The 21,307-nt window shown below is 45.0% G+C and overlaps 1 protein-coding gene across 3 annotated transcripts in view; it reads right to left on the bottom strand.

Annotated features, from left to right (window-relative positions):
• Nucleotides 1–1,525: 1,525 nt before the first annotated feature.
• The window catches only part of TOM1 (target of myb1 membrane trafficking protein), a 328,587-nt gene continuing 308,805 nt past the window's right edge, over nt 1,526–21,307 (bottom strand). For all 3 annotated transcript variants that reach the window (XM_063940583.1, XM_063940581.1, XM_063940582.1), the window contains 3 exons: nt 10,413–10,472; nt 3,979–4,018; nt 1,526–2,812 (listed from right to left, as the gene is read on the bottom strand). In XM_063940583.1, coding sequence (XP_063796653.1) covers nt 2,667–2,812; nt 3,979–4,018; nt 10,413–10,472 — 246 coding nt within the window. In that variant the 3' untranslated portion in view covers nt 1,526–2,666. The remainder of the gene's footprint in view (nt 2,813–3,978; nt 4,019–10,412; nt 10,473–21,307) is intronic.

Raw genomic sequence — 21,307 nt, 5'->3', positions numbered from 1 at the left:
AGTGATCAATGAAGAAGGCAGGTGTGACATACAACCAGCAATAGTGATCAATGTAGAAGTCAGGTGTGACATACCAGCAATAGTGATCAATGTAGAAGTCAGGTGTGACATACCAGCAATAGTGATCAATGTAGAAGTCAGGTGTGATATACAACCAGCAATAGTGATCAATGAAGAAGTCAGGTGTGACATACAACCAGCAACCGTGATCAATGTAGAAGTCAGGTGTGACATACAACCAGCAACCGTGATCAAGGAAGAAGTCAGGTGTGACATACAACCAGAAATAGTAATCAATGAAGAAGTCAGGTGTGACATACAACCAGAAATAGTAATCAATGAAGAAGTCAGGTGTGACATACAACCAGCAATAGTGATCAATGTAGAAGTCAGGTGTGACATACAACCAGCAATAGTGATCAATGAAGAAGTCAGGTGTGACATACAACCAGCAACCGTGATCAAGGAAGAAGTCAGGTGTGACATACAACCAGAAATAGTAATCAATGAAGAAGCCAGGTGTGACATACAACCAGAAATAGTAATCAATGAAGTAGTCAGGTGTGACATACAACCAGCAATAGTGATCAATGTAGAAGTCAGGTGTGACATACAACCAGCAATAGTGATCAATGAAGAAGTCAGGTGTGACATACAACCAGCAACAGTGATCAAGGAAGAAGTCAGGTGTGACATACAACTAGCAATAGTGATCAATGTAGAAGTCAGGTGTGACATACAACCAGCAATAGTGATCAATGTAGAAGTCAGGTGTGACATACAACCAGCAACAGGGATCAATGCAGACACACACACACACACACACACACACACACACACACATTTGCGAGGATTAAAGCGGGGCGAGCGCAAAGAGTCCTCTTGCGGGCTCGTTACACTCGCCACGCTGTGGGCTCGGGGCTCGCTACATTCGCCACAGGTTCTATCCCCACTCTATGGGTGCCGTGGACACCAACGAGTGGGAATAGCCTCTGTAAGTCGGGATTCCGGCTGGTGATATTGCCAGCAGTCAGGATTCCAGGGTCGGTATCATGACCACCGGGATCCCGACTGCTGGCTAATTAACTGCAACCTGTGACATACAACCAGCAATGGGGATCAATGTAGAAGTTAGGTGTGACATACAACCAGCAATGGGAATCAATGTAGAAGTCAGGTGTGACATATAACCAGCAACAGGGATCAATGCAGACCCACACACACACATTTGCGAGGATTAAAGCGGGGCGAGCGCAAAGAGTCCCCTTGCGGACTCGCTACGCTGTGGGCTCGGGGCTCGCTACAGGTGTGACATACAACCAGCAATAGGGATCAATGTAGAAGTCATACAACCAGCAACTGGGATCAATGTAGAAGTCAGGTGTGACATACAACCAGCAACTGGGATCAATGTAGAAGTCGGGTGTGACATACAACCAGCAATTGGGATCAATGTAGACCCACACAAACCCATTTCCTAAGATTAAATCTAAGCAATGTGTGTCACTGGAAAAATAACTCAATATTTTCAGTTTTTCAGTATTATTTATTTGTTTATTTTTAAGAAAAACTCCCATGTAGTTTGATAGCTATTGCTATAAATTATAAGGAATAACTCTGGATCACGTGTGACATATTGGTCTGGATGAATGTTTATACAAGAAGAGAGTAATTTAGAAAATATTCAAAAACACCAAAATGAACAAAATGCAAATAACGTACACAAGCAAAGATGACACATAAGCAGTAAACCAACAATGCAATCATGTTCTATATAGATATTCCAGCTTATTTGTCATTTACAATTTGTATTTTTGAAGGGGTTACCCTGCAGGCCCTTCATTCTTTAAAACCACTGTATTGTTAAGTAGATATTGATCTCCACTTAGTTGTTTTTCTGCAATCTTGAAATGGATAGAAAAAAGCAAGCGAAACAGAAATGTTCCAGCACATATATAAAGATAAAATTTGACTTTAACTATATTCATTCCAACGGAGCCACCAAATTTTAGAAAAATATAGAAAAAAAAGCAGCGTAATCCAGTACCAAAAAAAAATAGTGTTGGGAAAACCCAGGTGTTGCTCCGGGTCTTCAGTGTAACCTCTTAGAAAACAACAGTTTGCTTTTCTGTTACCAAGTATAGGAAACCAGCAAGGCACTTCTGGTAGGAAGCAAGAGGTTGGTCATAATGCAGTAATTAGCACAACCCCATTGCATGCTTACTTTAATACTTAAAAGAAGAAAGGCTTTACAGTAGTGCAATCTATGTATATTAGGACTTAATAACAGCAGTAAGATCTGAATGCAGCTGTTGTCCGAGATACATGTAGACTGCCTCGAATTTGTAGTGCTAACCTCTCCACTTTACAGGCAGCTATCCAAACATGACATAGCCTGGCAGGATCAGTAGGCACCAGGAAAATGCACCTATATTCTAACATCAATAACAGATTCTTTTTTTAATCAATAGTGAGGCAAATTCAACAGCTCCATTTATGTGGTGTTACTAGTGCCGCCCGTATTATAGAGGATTCTCGTACCGCAGGGAAAATACTCATCATTGTTTCACATGAAATCTCCTACAGGGAAATTTCATTTAATTAACCGTTAGTGAAGTGTTTACACCTTTCTATATCCCTGAGCACCTCAATGAGCGGGTGAGGACTCACAGAGCAAAAAGGGCATCTTCCGCTTTATCCTTCTTATCCCGTCCTGCGCTGGAAGCTGCTCTGGGAGCGTCAGTTGGGGGAGAAGGTAATGTTGGAATTTGATCTGCCGCCTTTGCTCGCTCCTCCAGGAATTTATCAAACTCTGTGCAGAGAAACAAGCAGACCACAACAAACATTATGATACCCAATATAAAATAATGTAAGATCTTTGCTAAAAACACTGTACAATTATACCCAGCATAGTAAAGGTAGTATGTACTACTCCAATCATGAGTGGACTGCACATGCACAGGAACCGTTCTACGCATGTGCAGAACAGGTCCTGCATTGTCGCTCGCAGTGTCCCCAAGCCGCATCTTGATTGATGGGCTACAGCCGTTAAGGAAAGGGGAGGCGGAGCTTGGACCAAGCAGAGGATTTCGGACGGTCATTCTGAGTAAGCTTAGGCTTACTCAGATGGCCATTGACTGATGGTAATCCAATGCTGCATCTCCAGATGCAGAACTCTGATCTGAGATGCTGGCAGTAGGTGTCTCTTTTCTTCAGACACCTCCTGTGGCACTGTGGCATTCACAATGTCCAAAGACCAGTAGCGCGATGCTAACTGCATCCATCTCTGAATCAGACTCAAAGTTTGCAAGTTTCATAAGATCATAATATTTTTTTATTTTGCGCAGTTCATATTGGCTACATGTCTGGTCATTAGCAATGGAGTTAACATTAAAATCAAAGGTGTAGAGTAAGTCTGCCATTTAGGTCACCTCTTTGCGGCCCCACTATGACAAATCAAACTTAAACATCATTGTAAATTGTGTTGGCCAGTGATATTCAGTAGATCATGTGTAGATCATGGGCTGACCCAGAAGTGTGAACCAGGATCTCTGCTCGTGTATGAACATCCGGAGTCATGCAACCAGGCTACCCACATGTACAGATCGGGTCATTCAGCTCTCGTGCCCAGCAACCTTGTTCTATTATGTTTAAACTGCCTTTAGAGCACTCAGATTCGTCACATGATAATACAGCAGTAATACTTTAACCCTTTTAAATTACAGTATATCTAAATAATCTAAATTTGTATTAATGAATATATAAGCATTTAAATTCAGAACCCAACCCCAAAACCTTTTACATTATAAAATTGCTAGTGCAACTACAGTCACTGAATGTTCCAATATTTACACTGAAAATGTAATCTTTTAACACCAGGATATTGGCTCTTGAAAAACAGGCCTAACACTATGAATGCCGATAGCAGTCGCTTGTTGAGGCTATAATTCACCTTAGCAGTACGTGCTGGGTACTTACCTTCACTGGTGACACCATCGTCCCCCTCAATGTCATCACCCTGTGTGTGGGGAAGGACACATATTAATGATTTGCAATATACTCCCAAAGAGGTAAATAACATGTGAAGAGCAAGAACACTAATCCCTGCAGAAAAGTATAGGACACAGCTTTTGTAATGGATGAGTTCAGTACAGGGAATGCTTTGAGCAGTTATGTAGAATATATATAACAGGACAGAACAAAATTGGTGCATTCCAGCATCTTATTCCAATTAGCCCAATATTACTGTGTCTTCTAGATCAAATTTAAACTCAGCAGTAATTTGTGGGATACAGTATATTAAAGAATAAAGGGTTGTAATGGCTTAAGCACTGTCTAGCATTTAACCGAGCAGAATTAGTTTTTTTGCCAAAGGGGAAAGAAAAAATAACTCTTCTGGGGGGTGTAGTATGGTATGCCGGCGGCCGGGCTCCCGGTGACCAGCATACCGGCGCCGGAAATGAGCCCCTTGCGGGCTCGCTACGCGCGCCACGCTATTTATTCTCCCTCCAGGGGAAGGGGGGGGGTCGTGGACCCACACGAGGGAGAATATCTGTCGGTATGCCAGGTGTCGGGATTCCGGCGCCGGCATACTGTGCGCTGGGATCCCAACATTCGGCAACCTGAAGACCACCTCTTCCGGGTACAGGCACTCTCTGAACAAATATCAAATTTATAATTACCAACTTTCATTATAATTTACCTATATAAACAATAGCTTATCGACTTCCGGTTCCGGCGCTGCATGGAGTAGCCTTGTCCCGCCGGAGATCCGATGCCAGCTACCTTAAACCCTGCTAATCGCCCTGAAAGGTCGTCCCTGCATAACCCCAACCTCTCCCCGAGACCCCTCTCAGCATTACCTGCGCCCCGCAGTGCATGGACCGATACCTTAAAGCAGGAATGGCTGGCAAACCTCCCCGCTCCAAGTCTGCCTCAGAGCACCCTGCTGGTCCCAAGATGGCCACCGCTGTGGCTCCAGATGCTGACTCACAGGTCTCTGCTTCCCAGCCCTCCACATTGCTGCCTAAGGTACTACCCAAAGTGCTTTCACAGCCCATGGACTCTCATTCCCAGGAGGGGACTGCGCTGTCTTATGCTGATATAGTGAAGATTGTGAAGGAAACTGTGCAGCCCTTATTACAGGAACAGGCTCAAGTTCATGCCGCTGCGCTCCAGCAAGCTGTTCTGGATATCAAAAGTCAATGTAAATAGCTGACTAAGCGCATTACTCAAATGGAACACACAGTTGGTGTTAATTTTCAAGATATTGCTGGCTTAAAAGATGCCTCTGCAAAGCTCCAAAAATAAGATGCCCAGGTGTGGTCTAAGCTAGATAACCTGGAGAACAGGTTGCGCAGAAATAACGTGCGCGACATCGGTCTCCCCGAAACTCTGCGCGGCCCCACCTTGTACCTGTTCCTGCGTAAGACCCTACCTGAGCTACTGGAAGTGCAAGATGTTTGCAGTGACATGGTAATTGAGAGGGCACAGAGAACTGGACCTGCCAGCTCATCCTCTGCTTCCAGAGCTGTACTCTTTAAGAGCCTTAATTATCTCCACAAGGAGGCGCTATGGACCTCCTCTCGACGAAAGAAAGACCTTTCCTGGGAGGGCACGAGAATTGGTGGGCAATTAATAAAGCTTTGGGCAGAAACCCTATGTCTTCTCCTTTCATACCAATTTGCGGTAACCCCTGTTTTTTACCCCTGATGGACAATGTCAAATTTTCTCAGTAGGCTCTAAAGGGGATAATTGCTATTAAGGACATTTTCAATCCTGGAGGGAGTGTTATGTCCTTTACTTGTTTTGCGGAGAAGTATGGTGTGTCCTGTTCTGACTTTTTTATTTTTCTTCAGGTATGCCACTACGCCCAATCACTGCCCCTCCCTTCCCTACAGGAAAGGTGCTTGACCCGCTGTCTTTGCTGATCACTAGGTTGTTGAAATCCCCATATAAGACAAACTGGATAGAGATCTTTTATCTATACATGCAGATAAAGAATGGCAGCCCAGCTTGATGAAAAGGTCGGACGGTCTAGATTTAGATATATCACCAGCTGATTTCCTGCGCCCTTTCCCCAATATCCTTAAATCCCTTCACTACTCCCAACTGCAGGAAATACATATACAATTCTTTCATAGGGCATACATCTCGCAGGGTCAGAGGAAACATATGGTCCCAGATGAAACGGGTAATTGTCCTAAATGTAAAGCCCCAACGGCTCTCTTTTGGCAAAATTTCTGACAGTGTCCCAAGATCAAAAAAATTTGGCACAAGTACTGAACTTCAGCAACTCCATATTCTCCTCTCTTACCTGCAGTACTTTTGGGTTTAAGATTAGAGAGATGGAACCTAGATGTTACGGTGTCTAGATTTGCCCCTCTCCTCTATATTATTCTTACACTGGCTAAGAAAGTAATTCTTAACCGCTGGATTTCAAAGTCTCCCCCATGTTTAGAGCACCTGAAAACTCTATTGCTCAGCACCATATACTTTGAGCGACAGTCTACTCTTCCTGAGATAGATCGGAAAGCAAGCCTCTCTTATAAAAAAAAGGACTCCTTATCTGGAGCACTTAAGACAGTCCTACCCGCCAACACATTACAAATTTCTTTGATGCATTTTCTCATTCCGCTACCTGAGTTGATTGCTCGCTAGCTACTTTTAGCAGCCGTGAAAAAGCATAGTCGCCGCCCACAGGGGAGTGTATTTTTGCTTTGCAAGTATGTGAATGTGTGTGCAGCCGAGCGGGACGAAAAAGTTTTTTGCACTTTCTGAGTAGCTTTGGACTTACTCAGCCCTTGCGATCACTTCTGTCTTTTTGGTCCCGGAATTGACGGCAGACACCCGCCCTGCAAACGCTTGGACACGCCTGCGTTTTTCCAAACACTCCCCGAAAACGGTCAGTTGCCATCCACAAACGCCATCTTCCTGTCAATCTCCTTGCGATCGGCTGTGCGAATGGATTCTTCGTTAAATCCATCGCCCAGCAACGATCCGCTTTGTACCCATACAACGCACCTGCGCACTGCGGTGCATACGCATGCGCAGTAGTAACCTGTTCGCTGCGCTGCGAAAAACGGCAGCGAGCGATCAACTCAGAATGACCCCCCTTGTTTTTGTGCTCACCACAGTCCTGGTATTGCTCACACAGACTTGATATTGTCTGTTTGCCTCTTCTATATTGTATAAAAGTCTATATGTGGAACTATATTGCCACCTCTCTGTTTGTCTTTTGTCTATGTCTTGAGTACTAGTTTTGTATTGTACCTGGGTGGTATTTGTATATGCCCTTACCATGATAATGATTTACTGCTGAGATATCCCTGGACAATTATTTATTTGATAAAACGCACGGATGTCTGTTCCACCTGAACAATATAGATTTTCTAGTTTCCCTTCACTTGGGAATCTCGCTGTCGTTTGTTTGATCTGGACACTAACGGTATTGGAACTGTATCTACAGGCTTTCCTTTTCTATGTTTGTTATGTGTTGTTTGAATCTCAATAGATATATTTTAAAAAAACAACAACCAAAAAACAATAGCTAATCAAAACAAACTGAAACGTATTGTGCTGAAACATTTAGTGACAGTGAAATTAACATATGCAGAACCATACAGAATGGTCAGGACATGTAACTCACAAAGCAGCAAAAGTATTTGAGAAAAATAGACATCACACAATATTTAAGACATTTTAAAATGTACCAGAGCAAGTTACCATCTTTATGCTAAAATTATAAAGCTTAATGTGTGAACAAAATACAGCATCAGCAGAAAGGATTAAACATCTAAACATGCTCTGGTGCATTTTAAACTGCAATCTCCATAGTCACATATCAGCATCGGAATTGGTGGTACTGAAGAGCTAAGTGACATTTAATAATAATATACACTGTCATAGGATGCCATCATTTGTGCACAAGCATGTACAGGTATATCGTCACACCGGAAGTGTTCAGTAGCTATGAATTTGGGAAAACTGATCGTATTCATTTTTAACATCCACTGCATGTGCTGAGAACGTTATTAAATGTATTCTGAGCAATATCTTTTACTATCTCATCTAGTGTGTACACTAAACATCGTTAACGATGCAAACTCCTGCACATTGTTAATGACCCCCTCCCTCATCTGAACAGTTCAGACAAGGGAGAACCTCGTTAACAAGGGCTGCAGCATTTCCGCCGCTCTCCCTGTCGCTCCCTCCCCGCCAGCATCGACAAGTGTGTATGCACTTGCCGATGCCGGCACCCCGCCGCAGCCAATATCGTCGGGTACACACATCGGCTAGTGTGTGCCCGGCTCACCTGTAAAGTATAATGGAGCAAACAGATGTAGCCACTTTCATCTATGCCGCGATAGTGCAAACACGCTGCACTGTGACTGGCTGCAGCGGGTGTTCGCGCCATAGGCTTTAATGGTGCGAACGTGCATATGCACGCACGCGCACACAGTCACAAGCACACCAGACGTGCCAATGATGAGCTGTACTATCACTTTATAAATATATGTTAACAAATAAATAATATTGATCCACATTTAAATATTAGGCTATATAATAGATTGGATTTTCATTGGTATACCATTTAACATTTCCAGTTTATTTTTTTTCCCCCCTTTTAGTACTGCTTAAGTGTGTACTTGGTGGTTTCTGTATCCTTTATATGTCTAATAATTATTGCAATTAAATACTTAGGGCTCTATTCTTGAATTAGTGAAAAGAGTGGAGAAGTGAGCCAGTGGAGAAGTTGCCCATGACAACCAATCAGCAGCTACGTATAATTTTATAGAATGCACTTTATAAATGTTCCCTCAACACTGATTGGTTCTCCACTGGCTCACTTCTCCACTCTTTTCACTGCATCATGAATAGACCCCTTATTCTCCAGCTGACCAAATGTACTTGTGCTATGATCTGCATTTGTGTACTTTATTTATGGTGTCAGTCATGAATTTCCCATGAGACACTTGTTGGGGGGGCGGCAGTTGGATGCTTGTTTTAGTACGGTCAGTCTGAAATATACCAGTATCTACAAAATATTTCCACTTTACTGTACCATATACTATTTTGAAGAGTAGAAACAGATAGGACATGCAAACACTGACCCTATAGGTTGTCCTACTTAATAAATATGTATACATAATAAAATGTTTTTATAGTTCATGCCTTTTTATTATTATTATTATTATTATTATTATTAAAGTTGCCAATCATTAAATGAGGGCTTATAACCAAACAAAGAAAACAATAAAATTGGGCAGAGGGGTGAGGCCATTACTGTTGTGCCTAGGGGCGCCCTGACCCATAAATCCGCCCCTGGGTATTATATTCTATGTTTACCCTATACAGCGTACACTTTGTGGTGCCTCGAAAATAGAAGTTAATAATAATAATAATAATAATAATAATTGCAGTCCAATCCAAATGACTAGTTTGCACTATATACATACCTACTCTCCCGAAACCTCAGGGAGACTCCTGAATTTTGGGGAATCCTCAGTTATCCAAGAAAATGTGGATCTCCCGAATCATGCCCACTTCCTAGTGAAGTGGGAAGGATGTTGAGAATAATACAGAGAATCGAGCAGACATGGGGAGTGTGCAGGGCCAATATGACATGATTTTATGAGAACTGTGTCATTAGCTCCATACCCTCCTCATACACATGCACTTTGCAACAATGAGAAGGGCCTTAACAAAGCAGGTAAGTGATAGGAAATCCCCGTTTGGGGTGTCGGCAGTCACATGACTAACCTTGGCAATTAATTTACCCCTCCCCTGCCCCCTAACTTAACCCACATGGGATGGTGGCTAGGATTAAGATAGTGGGGGGTGGTGGCCATGGCTAATCAAAGCGGCTGGTGGCTAAGGCCAAGACCTGGGGGTAGGAGGGGGGTGGCAGCTGGTGGCTAGGGCTAAGCCTTGGGGGTGGTGGCGGCTATGGCTAACCCCGCATTAGTGTCTAACCCTAACGCCTCCCCCCCCCCCATCCCCAGCCCTAAATCTCACTCAAATACTTACCTATGAGATGCCAGCGATCAGGGTTCTGGTACTTGTATTCTGACTGGTGTTGGGATTCAGGCGCCTGTCACCTGACCGCCGGCATCCAGACTGCTGGGATGCTGACCGTATCCCGTATAATTATATGTGACTAACATTCTATAAACCACAGAGTGATTTCTAATTCATGTTATTTAATAGCAATTTAACAAGGACATACATAACCCTACAGTGGTGACAAATTATCTTATGACAGTCTAACAAAGGAAGATAAATATTTTTACAAAAACTAAGGAAAAAGCCAGATCAGAGTACTGATTTCAGTAGTGCTTATCTAAATGGCATGTATTGTATTTAAGAGGGTTCTTCTATCCCAAGGATAAACAAACCACAGTATAACTCACTGCATCAGTGCTCAGCCATTTTTCAACGTCTTCCATGAAGTTATTCTGAGGAGCTGGAATCTGATGTAAAAATAAAATATATATTTTTCTATTTTAATGTCAGCATTGGGATTGTAATCAATGTTCTAGATAAAATAACACGATTACAACATCTTTAGAAATTGTATTCTATATCTGAGATTGAAAAAAAAGTAGCAAAAGATCTGCACAGCTTGGAATCAGATTCAAATCCCTCTAAAGACACACGCCACAATTTGTCTTCATAGCTGCAAATCCCAGAGTCATTCTTGCAAAAGGTCACATTTCCACAATAATGGAAGAATGGAAACAGAAATTGTCACAATAATAGAAGAAAACATCCTATTTATTCATATAACGGTAATCATATAAACTACGATTCTGCAACATTATGTTATGTAAGCTCATATACTGTACAATGGGTGTGGATCATTAGATCGACACTGTCTAGGTCGACAGTCACTAGGTCGACAGGTTTTCTAGGTCGACATGTGCTAGGTAGACAGGTCAAAAGGTCGACATTTTTTTGTTTTGTTTGTTTTTTTGTGTCGTTTTCTGCGTATAGTGACCGGGAAGCCGAATTAGTGCACCGTGTGTCCCCTTGCATGGCTCGCTTCGCTCGCCATGCTTTGGGCAAGGTGCCTCGCTCTGTTACCGCTTCGTTTGGAACAGATTACCATTCCAATCGTAGTCCACGTGGATCGTTAAGTATGAAAAAGTTTCATAAAAGAAAAAAATGTGAAAAACTAATGTTGACCTTTTGACCTGTCGACCTAGCACATGTCGACCTAGAAACCCTGTCGACCCAGTGACTGTCAACCTATAGTGGTTGACCTAAACATTGTCGACCTAGACAGTGTTGATCTTCAGACCGGATCCCCTGTACAATAATAGTACTGTATTCTATTTAAATAATAAAAAGACAGGTCCAACTTCATACAGATATGTCCTCATACATCTTGCCTCAATGCGCCATGTGGCGGGAGATGACTGGCGTGAGCTGACAAGATGCCGTGCAACTCTGTCTTACTGCTATGTGAATAAGACACACAAGCCGACTCTGATGATTAAAATGATATGCGACATGCCGATATTCTGTGTGAGACTGCAGCTGTATCTGCATACAAAATGGTACATAACATTTTGTATGCAGATACAAGCGTGGGAGCACAGAGAATATAGACATGCCACATCATTTTTATTAGCATGTTTTGCGAATAAGACACATATTAATGGGAAAAAAAAATCGCACGTAAAGACGCTAGGCGCTACCTAGTCAGGCCACGATATGGCGTGACTAGAGGGGCTATTTAATGTGCAGGGAGGCTAGATGTAAGTGGACACATATGTTGTTTCAAGCTGTTCACTACTTATTATGTTAGAATGCACAGTAAGATGGGTATTTTTCATTGTATCATGTAACAACCAAGAAAGTTCCTTCTATTCAAGAAAATGGGCTGAGGGGTGACCCTCACACCAAGCAAAACACTCAGCTGCTGTGTCTCAGGTCCTAATTCAGATCTGATCGCAGCAGCAAAATTGTTCTCTAATGGGCAAAACTATGTGCACTGCAGATGGGGCAGATATAACGTGCAGAGAGATTAGATTTGGATGGGGTGTGTTCAAACTGAAATCTAAATTGCAGTGTGAAAATAAAGCAGTCAGTATTTACCCTGCACAGAAACAATGTGACCCACCCAAATCTAACTTTTTCTGAACATGTTATATCTGCCCCACATGCAGTGCACATGGTTTTGCCCATTAGAGAACAATTTTGCCGCTGCGATGAGGTCTGAATTAGGCCCTCAGTCACTAGGTCTCAGGAAATGGAAATTATGTGTTGAGTGTGTCTGCGCTCACCTTTTGTCCTAACTCAGGATTGTAGAGTACGCTACAAATCTGAGTTAGGACACAAGGTGAGCGAAGACACCCTCAACACATCATCGACCTACCGTTTAATGAGCTGGGACGACTCACTGTGCCTAGCTGCTCCTGATACACGAGATGTTCTAGAATTCTGGGCTAGTGACCCCTTCCCCTACAATAACACTCTGGAAATGTAAACTCTGAAGCTGGTGGTAGGAGGTACAAAGAAAGAGGCAACTGACTGGTCCAATGCAAGCAAAGGCAATAACTATTCCACACAAAACCACTTATTCTTCCTGCAGTTCCAATAAATCCTCCTGCAGATGTTTCATCATTAAAATTCCTTTAATTAGAAAACCAATTAACACTTTGTGTGCATACAGCTCAGTACAGAAATGATCTTGGTGCCGTAGCTCAACTTAGCAAAGGCTGCTAATTAAGCAGAACTACAGTACTTGAGTGGTCTATAACATTATTGAAGTGGCTTTATGTTTTTTCTATTAAGCTCATAGCATCTAGTAGTGCACTTACCTACAAAGTGGCACTAATTATTCAGCATTGTACTTATAAGTAATGTACTGTATGTAATCTTTCTGTAACACTATTGCTAACTATGATACATGCACATAAATTCATTTCTGCACTAGTCTGTTTTAGATAACGAGGGACTTGCACTAATATCTCTAGTCATCCATTCCCACCCCTCCATCATGTAACAAATTAAGACACTGGTGGATATAGAACAGAAAGCGTGCTATAGTTCTGCATGCTTGCATGTTATAATGAATATATCACAACTTGTCAGTGAGCAGAAATCGGCCCTGGTGTAAAGTGCAGTGACTATAGATATTCCTGATCAGCCAGGGGCAAGGTTTATATTACAGCAGCACAATAAGCAGCCATAGATTATAGGGAATAGTTGTGTCTTTAACCCTATAGGTTATGACAAGATCAGGCAATGTGTGGCACTCCGGATGCTGTAGAACAACACATCCCAGCAGTTTTGATGTTAGGGCATGCTGGGATGTGATATTCCACAGCAGTTTGAGGGCCACATGTTGCCTACCCCATAGCTTTGAGATAATAGGATTTTAATACCTACCGGTAAATCCTTTTCTCTTAGTCCGTTGAGGATGCTGGGGACTCCGTAAGGACCATGGGGTATAGATGGGATCCGCAGGAGACATGGGCACACTATAAGACCCTGAATGGGTGTGAACTGGCTCCTCCCTCTATGCCCCTCCTCCAGACCTCAGTTAGAAAACTGTGCCCAGGGAGACGGACATTTCGAGGAAAGAATTTATTGTTTAAACACGGTGAGTGTCATACCAGCTCACACCACGAACATACCGCAGAACATGGCATTCAATAGAATACCAGCCAACGGTATAAAAAATACACAGCCATATGCTGAGAGAATATGTAACACAACCAGTGTGTCAACACAACCAATAATAAGACACCGCATGCCATGGCATGAACAACGTCAGCAACAGCCTGACTGAAAAGAAACATCACAAGAGTGTAACCATAATCAAAAACTGCAGATACAGTACGCACTGGGACGGGCGCCCAGAATCCTCTACGGACTAAGAGAAAAGGATTTACCGGTAGGTATTAAAATCCTATTTTCTCATACGTCCTAGAGGATGCTGGGGACTCCGTAAGGACCATGGGGTGTATACCAAAGCACCAGACCGGGCGGGAGAGTGTGGACGACTCTGCAGCACCGATTGAGCAAACATGAGGTCCACATCAGCCAGGGTATCAAACGTGTAGATCTTAGGAAAAGTGTTTGAACCCGACCTAGTAGCCGCTCAGCAAAGTTGAACCGCCGAGACACCTCGGCATTCGCCCAAGAAGAGCCCATCTTCCTAGTAGAATGGGCCTCCACCACTTCGATAACGGCAATCCAGCTGTAGAACGAGCATGCCGAATCGTATCACAGATCCAGCCTGTAACAGACCGCATAGACGGAGGCGCCCCAATCATGCTGGGAGCATACCGGATAAACAGAACCTCTGTTTCCCCAATCTGAGCCAAATTGGCGACAGAAATATTCAAAGCCCCGACTACATCGAGAGACTTTGAATCAGCCAATGCCTAAGTAACCACAGGCATCAAAATCGTCTGGTTTCTGAGAAACAGAGAAACCACTCTAGACAGAACTATCATCCGAGTTCTCAACGCTCTATCCACATGGAAGAACCAACAGGGGCTCTTGTGAGACAAAGCCGCTACTTCCGACACCCGCTTTGCGGACGTCAAAGTCAATAGCATGACCACTCTTCAAGAGAGAAATTTTAACACAACCTTTCCCAAAGGTTCCAAACAGTGTGACACAAGTACCGCAACACCACGCCAAGGTCCCACGGTGCCAATGGTGGCACAAATAGCGGTTGGATGTGCAGTACTCCTTTCACTAAAGACTGAATTTCCGGAAAGGTGGTCAATTCCCCCTTTTTTTTTTTTTAAAGAAAATTTATAAGGCCAAAACTGCACTGAAATGAAGCCTAACTTTAGGCCTGCATCCACACCGGCTTACAAAGCAGGGATAAGAACGACCCAGCTGAAAGTCTTCCGTAGGAGCCTTCTTGGATTGACACCAAGGCACAGAGTTACGCCAACTACTGTGGTAAGGCTTAGCCGTTACTTATTTTCTAATCTGAAAAAGTGAGGAAAACGACTCCACTGGGAACAGCCTTTCGGGTTAGGATATGGCATTCAACCGCCACGCCGTCAAACGCAGCAGCGGTAAGTCTTGATACACGCCCGGATCTTACTGCAACAGTTCCTTACGTAGGGGAAGAGGCCAGGGATCTTCTATGAGTAAACCATGAAAACTGGATACCAAGCCCTCCTTGGCTAGACCGGAGCCAAGAGGATCGCCTGAACCTTTGTTCTTCTTACGTTTATCACCTTCCGAAAGAGTGAAAGCGGAGGGGACCCATAGACCGACTGAAAACACCCAAGGTGTCCCTGGACCTGGAACAATATCCATGAGGCCTCACGTTGAGACGAGGCGCCAACATGTCCAATTGAGGCACTCCTCAAAGACTTGTCACTTCTGTGAAAACTTCTCGATGACGACTGTATTTCTCCCGGATGGAGATCACATCTGCAGAGGAAATCTATTTCTCCGTCGTTTACCTTCGGAACGAAGACTGCTAATAAAGCGTTTACCAGTCTTTCCACCCAGCGCCAAACTTTTGCATCTTCTGGCATTGCCGCTCTGCTCCTTGTTCCGCCCTAGCGGCTTACTTACGCCACTGCTGTCAAGTCGACTGACAGAACTAATACGGCAGAACACGAAGAATATGTTCGTCGAAAATAGCTTTTAATTCAAGAAAACTTATTGCAGACAAGCTTCCCAGTTTGACCTTTTCCTCTGGAAATACGTTCCTTGCCAGGACAGCTCCTCAACCTCGGAGATCTGCATGCATGGACACCAGGACCTAAGCCTGGATCCCGAACCTTCGTCCCTCTAGAAGGTGAGAACCGAGCAGACACCACAGGAGTGATGTCCCAGCCATTAGGATTAAATACCGATGCATGTACAGGTGAGACCCGGACCACATTTCCAACTGGTCCCTTGAAAACCACTCCGGCATTTGATCTGCTCACCAAAAAGGCCTTTTAGGCCGCACCCACCTGCTTCATTAACAGAACCAATTGACGGATTGTCACAGCAAATCTGATCCGACTCTGGATCCTCAGACCTCTTTCCACAGGAAAAAACACATAACCTCAACCGGTCAGTATCTACTCTGATACCCACTTCCGAACTCAGCGTCGTTGGGAACAACAGCCATTCCCTGTGTTGAGGAACAGTCAGAGAGAAACAACGATTCGCACCACTTGTTTCTTGACCTCGCCTTAATCAGTAGAGCGTCTCAGAACAGAATAACAAAGGTTCTTACTATTGAAAGAAAACCATCATACTGCCATCACTCCTGTGAAATGGCAAAGACAATCCTTGATATCCACCCAGGCAATCTGAATGCGGAGAACAACGCATTGAAACCTCTTAGTCTTACTTTTTTTTTTTTATAGACAGCAGGACAATGTCCTGAACCTGACGCACCTCTGTATGGCGTCGCGTACTACCTCCCCTTCCAGAGGGGAAACGGCAAGATCTAATAGAAAAACAGTGAGGGGAAACATCTGTAACTCAGAACGTCCCCCTTTGGATTCTATAATCAACTCACAGGTCCTAGTCTATTCCCGGACTAACTGAAATTAGTAGACGAGTCCCCACCGGAGTGGGGTCCAGCCAGATAGACTCAGTGACATGTGGTGGATGTAGTAGAAACAGAAAACGACATCCGCTTCTGCGAACCAAACAAGGCTGCAGAACTCCTACCTTTACACCTTCCACTGTCTGCACAGAAAAGGAAAAAATAAGATTTTACTCACCGGTAAATCTATTTCTCGTAGTCCGTAGTGGATGCTGGGGACTCCGTAAGGACCATGGGGAATAGACGGGCTCCGCAGGAGACTGGGCACTCTATAAGAAAGATTTGGTACTATCTGGTGTGCACTGGCTCCTCCCTCTATGCCCCTCCTCCAGACCTCAGTTAGGATACTGTGCCCGGAAGAGCTGACACAATAAGGAAGGATTTTTTGAATCCCGGGTAAGACTCATACCAGCCACACCAATCACACCGTATAACTCGTGATACTATACCCAGTTAACAGTATGAAATATAACTGAGCCTCTCAACAGATGGCTCAATAATAACCCTTTAGTTAGGCAATAACTATATACAAGTATTGCAGACACTCCGCACTTGGGACGGGCGCCCAGCATCCACTACGGACTACGAGAAATAGATTTACCGGTGAGTAAAATCTTATTTTCTCTAACGTCCTAGTGGATGCTGGGGACTCCGTAAGGACCATGGGGATTATACCAAAGCTCCCAAACGGGCGGGAGAGTGCGGATGACTCTGCAGCACCGAATGAGAGAACTCAAGGTCCTCCTCAGCCAGGGTATCAAATTTGTAGAATTTTGCAAACGTGTTTGCCCCTGACCAAGTAGCAGCTCGGCAAAGTTGTAAAGCCGAGACACCTCGGGCAGCCGCCCAAGATGAGCCCACCTTCCACGTGGAATGGGCTTTTACAGATTTAGGCTGCGGTAAGCCTACCGCAGAATGCGCCAGCTGAATAGTGCTACAAATCCAGCGCGCAATAGACTGCTTAGAAGCAGGAGCACCTATCTTGTTGGGTGCGTACAGGACAAAAAGCGAGTCAGTCTTTCTGACTCCAGCCGTCCTGGAAACAAAGTTTCAGGGCCCTGACTACATCCAGCAACCTGGAATCCTCCAAGTCCCCAGTAGCCGCAGGCACCACAATAGGTTGGTTCAAGTGAAAAGCAGATACCACCTTAGGGAGAAACTGGGGACAAGTCCTCAATTCTGCCCTATCCATATGAAAAATCAGATAAGGGCTTTTACAAGACTAAGCCGCCAATTCTGACACACGCCTGGCCGAAGCCAAGGCCAATAACATGACCACTTTCCACGTGAGATATTTCAGATCCACAGTTTTAAGTGGTTCAAACCAATGTGATTTTAGGAAATTCAACACCACATTGAGATCCCAAGGTGCCACGGGAGGCACAAAAGGGGGCTGAATATGAAGCACTCCCTTTACAAAAGTCTGAACTTCAGGCAGTGAAGCCAGTTCTTTCTGGAAGAAAATCGACAGGGACGAAATCTGGACTTTAATGGAACCCAATTTTAGGCCCATAGTCACTCCCGACTGCAGGAAGTGTAGAAAGCGACCCAGCTGAAATTCCTCTGTTGGGGCCTTCTGAGCCTCACACCACGCAACATATCTTCGCCAAATACGGTGATAATGGTTCGCGGTTACTTCTTTCCTGGCTTTTATTAGCGTAGGAATGACTTCCACCGGAATGCCCTTTTCCTTTAGGATCCGGAATTCAACCGCCATGCCGTCAAACTCAGCCGCGGTAAGTCTTGGAACAGACAGGGCCCCTGCTGCAGCAGATCCTGTCTGAGCGGTAGAGGCCATGGGTCCTCTGATATCATTTCCTGAAGTTCCGGGTACCAAGCCCTTCTTGGCCAATCCGGAACCACGAGTATCGTTCTTACTCCTCGCCTTCTTATTATTCTCAGTACCTTTGGTATGAGAGGCAGAGGAGGGAACACATAAACCGACTGGTACACCCACGGTGTCACTAGAGCGTCCACAGCTATCGCCTGAGGGTCCCTTGACCTGGCGCAATATCTCTTTAGCATTTTGTTGAGGCGGGACGCCATCATGTCCACCTGTGGCCTTTCCCAACGGTTTACCAACAGTAGGAAGACTTCTGGATGAAGTCCCCACTCTCCCGGGTGTAGGTCGTGTCTGCTGTGGAAGTCTGCTTCCCAGTTGTCCACTCCCGGAATGAACACTGCTGACAGTGCTAGTACGTGATTTTCCGCCCATCGGAGAATCCTTGTGGCTTCTGCCATTGCCATCCTGCTTCTTGTGCCGCCCTGTCGGTTCACATGGGCGACTGCCGTGATGTTGTCTGACTGGATCAGTACCGGCTGGTTTTGAAGCAGGGGTCTTGCCTGACTTAGGGCATTGTAAATGGCCCTTAGTTCCAGAATATTTATATGTAGGGAAGTCTCCTGACTTGACTATAGTCCTTGGAAGTTTCTTCCCTGTGTGACTGCTCCCCAGCCTCGAAGGCTGGCATCCGTGGTCACCAGGACCCAGTCCTGTATGCCGAATCTGCGGCCCTCTAGAAGATGAGCACTCTGCAGCCACCACAGTAGAGACACCCTGGTCCTTGGAAACAGGGTTATCATTTGATGCATCTGAAGATGCGATCCCGACCACTTGTCCAAGAGGTCCCACTGGAAGGTCCTCGCATGGAACCTGCCGAATGGAATTGCTTCGTATGAAGCTACCATTTTTCCCAGGACTCGTGTGCAACGATGCACCGATACCCGTTTTGGTTTTAGGAGGTCTCTGACTAGAGATGACAGCTCCTTGGCTTTCTCCTGCGGGAGAAACACTTTTTTCAGTTCTGTGTCCAAAATCATCCCCAGGAACAGTAAGCGAGTGGAAGGAACCAGCTGTGACTTTGGAATGTTCAGAATCCAGCCATGCTGTTGTAGCATCTCCTGAGATAGTGCTACTCCGACCAGTAACTGCTCCCTGGACCTCGCCTTTATAAGGAGATCGTCCAAGTATGGGATAATTAAAACTCCCTTTTTTCGAAGGAGTATCATCATTTCTGCCATTACCTTGGTAAACACCCTCGGTGCCGTGGACAGTCCAAACGGTAGTGTCTGGAATTGGTAATGGCAATCCTGTACCACAAATCTGAGGTACTGCTGGTGAGGAAGGTAAATTGGGACATGCAGGTAAGCATCCTTGATGTCCAGGGATACCATGTAATCCCCCTCGTCCAGGCTTGCAATAACCGCCCTGAGCGATTCCATCTTGAACTTGAATTTTGTTATGTAAGTGTTCAAGGATTTCAAATTTAAAATGGGTCTCACCGAACCGTCTGGTTTCGGTACCACAAACAGTGTGGAATAGTAGCCCCGGCCTTGTTGAAGTAGGGGTACCTTGACTATCACCTGCTGGGAATACAGCTTGTGAATGGCCTCTAGCACAGCCTCCCTGCCCGATGGAGTCGTCGGTAAGGCTGATTTGAGGAAACGGCGGGGGGGCGGCGCCTCGAATTCCAGCTTGTACCCCTGAGATACTACTTGAAGGATCCAGGGATCCACCCGTGAGCGAGCCCACTGATCGCTGAAATTTTTGAGGCGGCCCCCCACTGTACCTGGCTCCGCCTGTGGAGCCCCACCGTCATGCGGCTGATTTGGAAGAAGCGGGGGAGGACTTTTGGTCCTGGGAACCGGCTGTTTGTTGCAGCTTTTTCCCCCTTCCTCTGCCTCTAGACAGAAAGGACCCGCCTTTTCCGCGCCTGTTTTTCTGGGGTCGAAAGGACTGTACTTGGTAATACGGTGCTTTCTTAGGCTGTGAGGGGACATGGGGCAAAAATGCAGACTTCCCAGCCGTTGCAGTGGAAACAAGGTCTGAGAGACCATCCCCGAATAACTCCTCACCCTTATAAGGCAAAACTTCCATGTGCCTTTTAGAATCCGCATCTCCTGTCCACTGCCGAGTCCATAAGCCTCTCCTAGCAGAGATGGACAAAGCACTTATTCTAGATGCCAGCCGGCAGATCTCCCTCTGTGCATCTCTCATGTATAAGACCGAGTCTTTTATATGCTCTATGGTTAGCAATATAGTGTCTCTGTCTAGGGTGTCAATATTTTCCGACAGGGAATCTGACCAAGCAGCAGCAGCACTGCACATCCAGGCTGAGGCAATAGCTGGTCTCAGTATAACACCAGTGTGTGTGTAAATAGATTTTAGGATAGCCTCCTGCTTTCTATCAGCAGGTTCCTTTAGGGCGGCCGTATCCGGAGATGGTAGTGCCACCTTTTTAGACAAACGTGTGAGCGCTTTATCCACCCTAGGGGGAGTTTCCCAACGTGACCTATCCTCTGACGAGAAAGGGAACGCCATTAGTAATTTTTTTGAAATCACCAATTTTTTATCGGGGAAAGCCCACGCTTCTTCACACACCTCATTCAATTCCTCAGATGGGGGAAAAACTATAGGTAGTTTTTTCTCCCCAAACATAATACCCTTCTTTGAGGTACCCGGGTTTATATCAGTAAGGTGTAATACCTCTTTCATTGCCTCAATCATGCCACAAATGGCCCTAGTGGACATTAAATTTGACTCATCGTCGTCGACACTTGCATCAGTATCCGTGTCGACATCTGTGTCTGCCATCTGAGGTAGTGGTCGTTTCAGGGCCCCTGACGGCCTTTGAATCGTCTGGGCAGGCACGAGCTGAGAAGCCGGCTGTCCCGCATTTGGCATGTCGTCAAATTTTTTATGTAAGGAGTCGACACTTGCACGTAATTCCTTCCATAAATCCATCCACTCAGGTGTCTGCCCCGCAGGGGGTG

The sequence above is a fragment of the Pseudophryne corroboree genome, chromosome 9, assembly GCF_028390025.1.
Source record: "Pseudophryne corroboree isolate aPseCor3 chromosome 9, aPseCor3.hap2, whole genome shotgun sequence".
NCBI classification, from domain to species: domain Eukaryota; kingdom Metazoa; phylum Chordata; class Amphibia; order Anura; family Myobatrachidae; genus Pseudophryne; species Pseudophryne corroboree.
The sequence above is the reverse complement of the archived record's forward strand: the minus strand, read 5'-3'. Positions and strand labels throughout refer to the sequence as shown.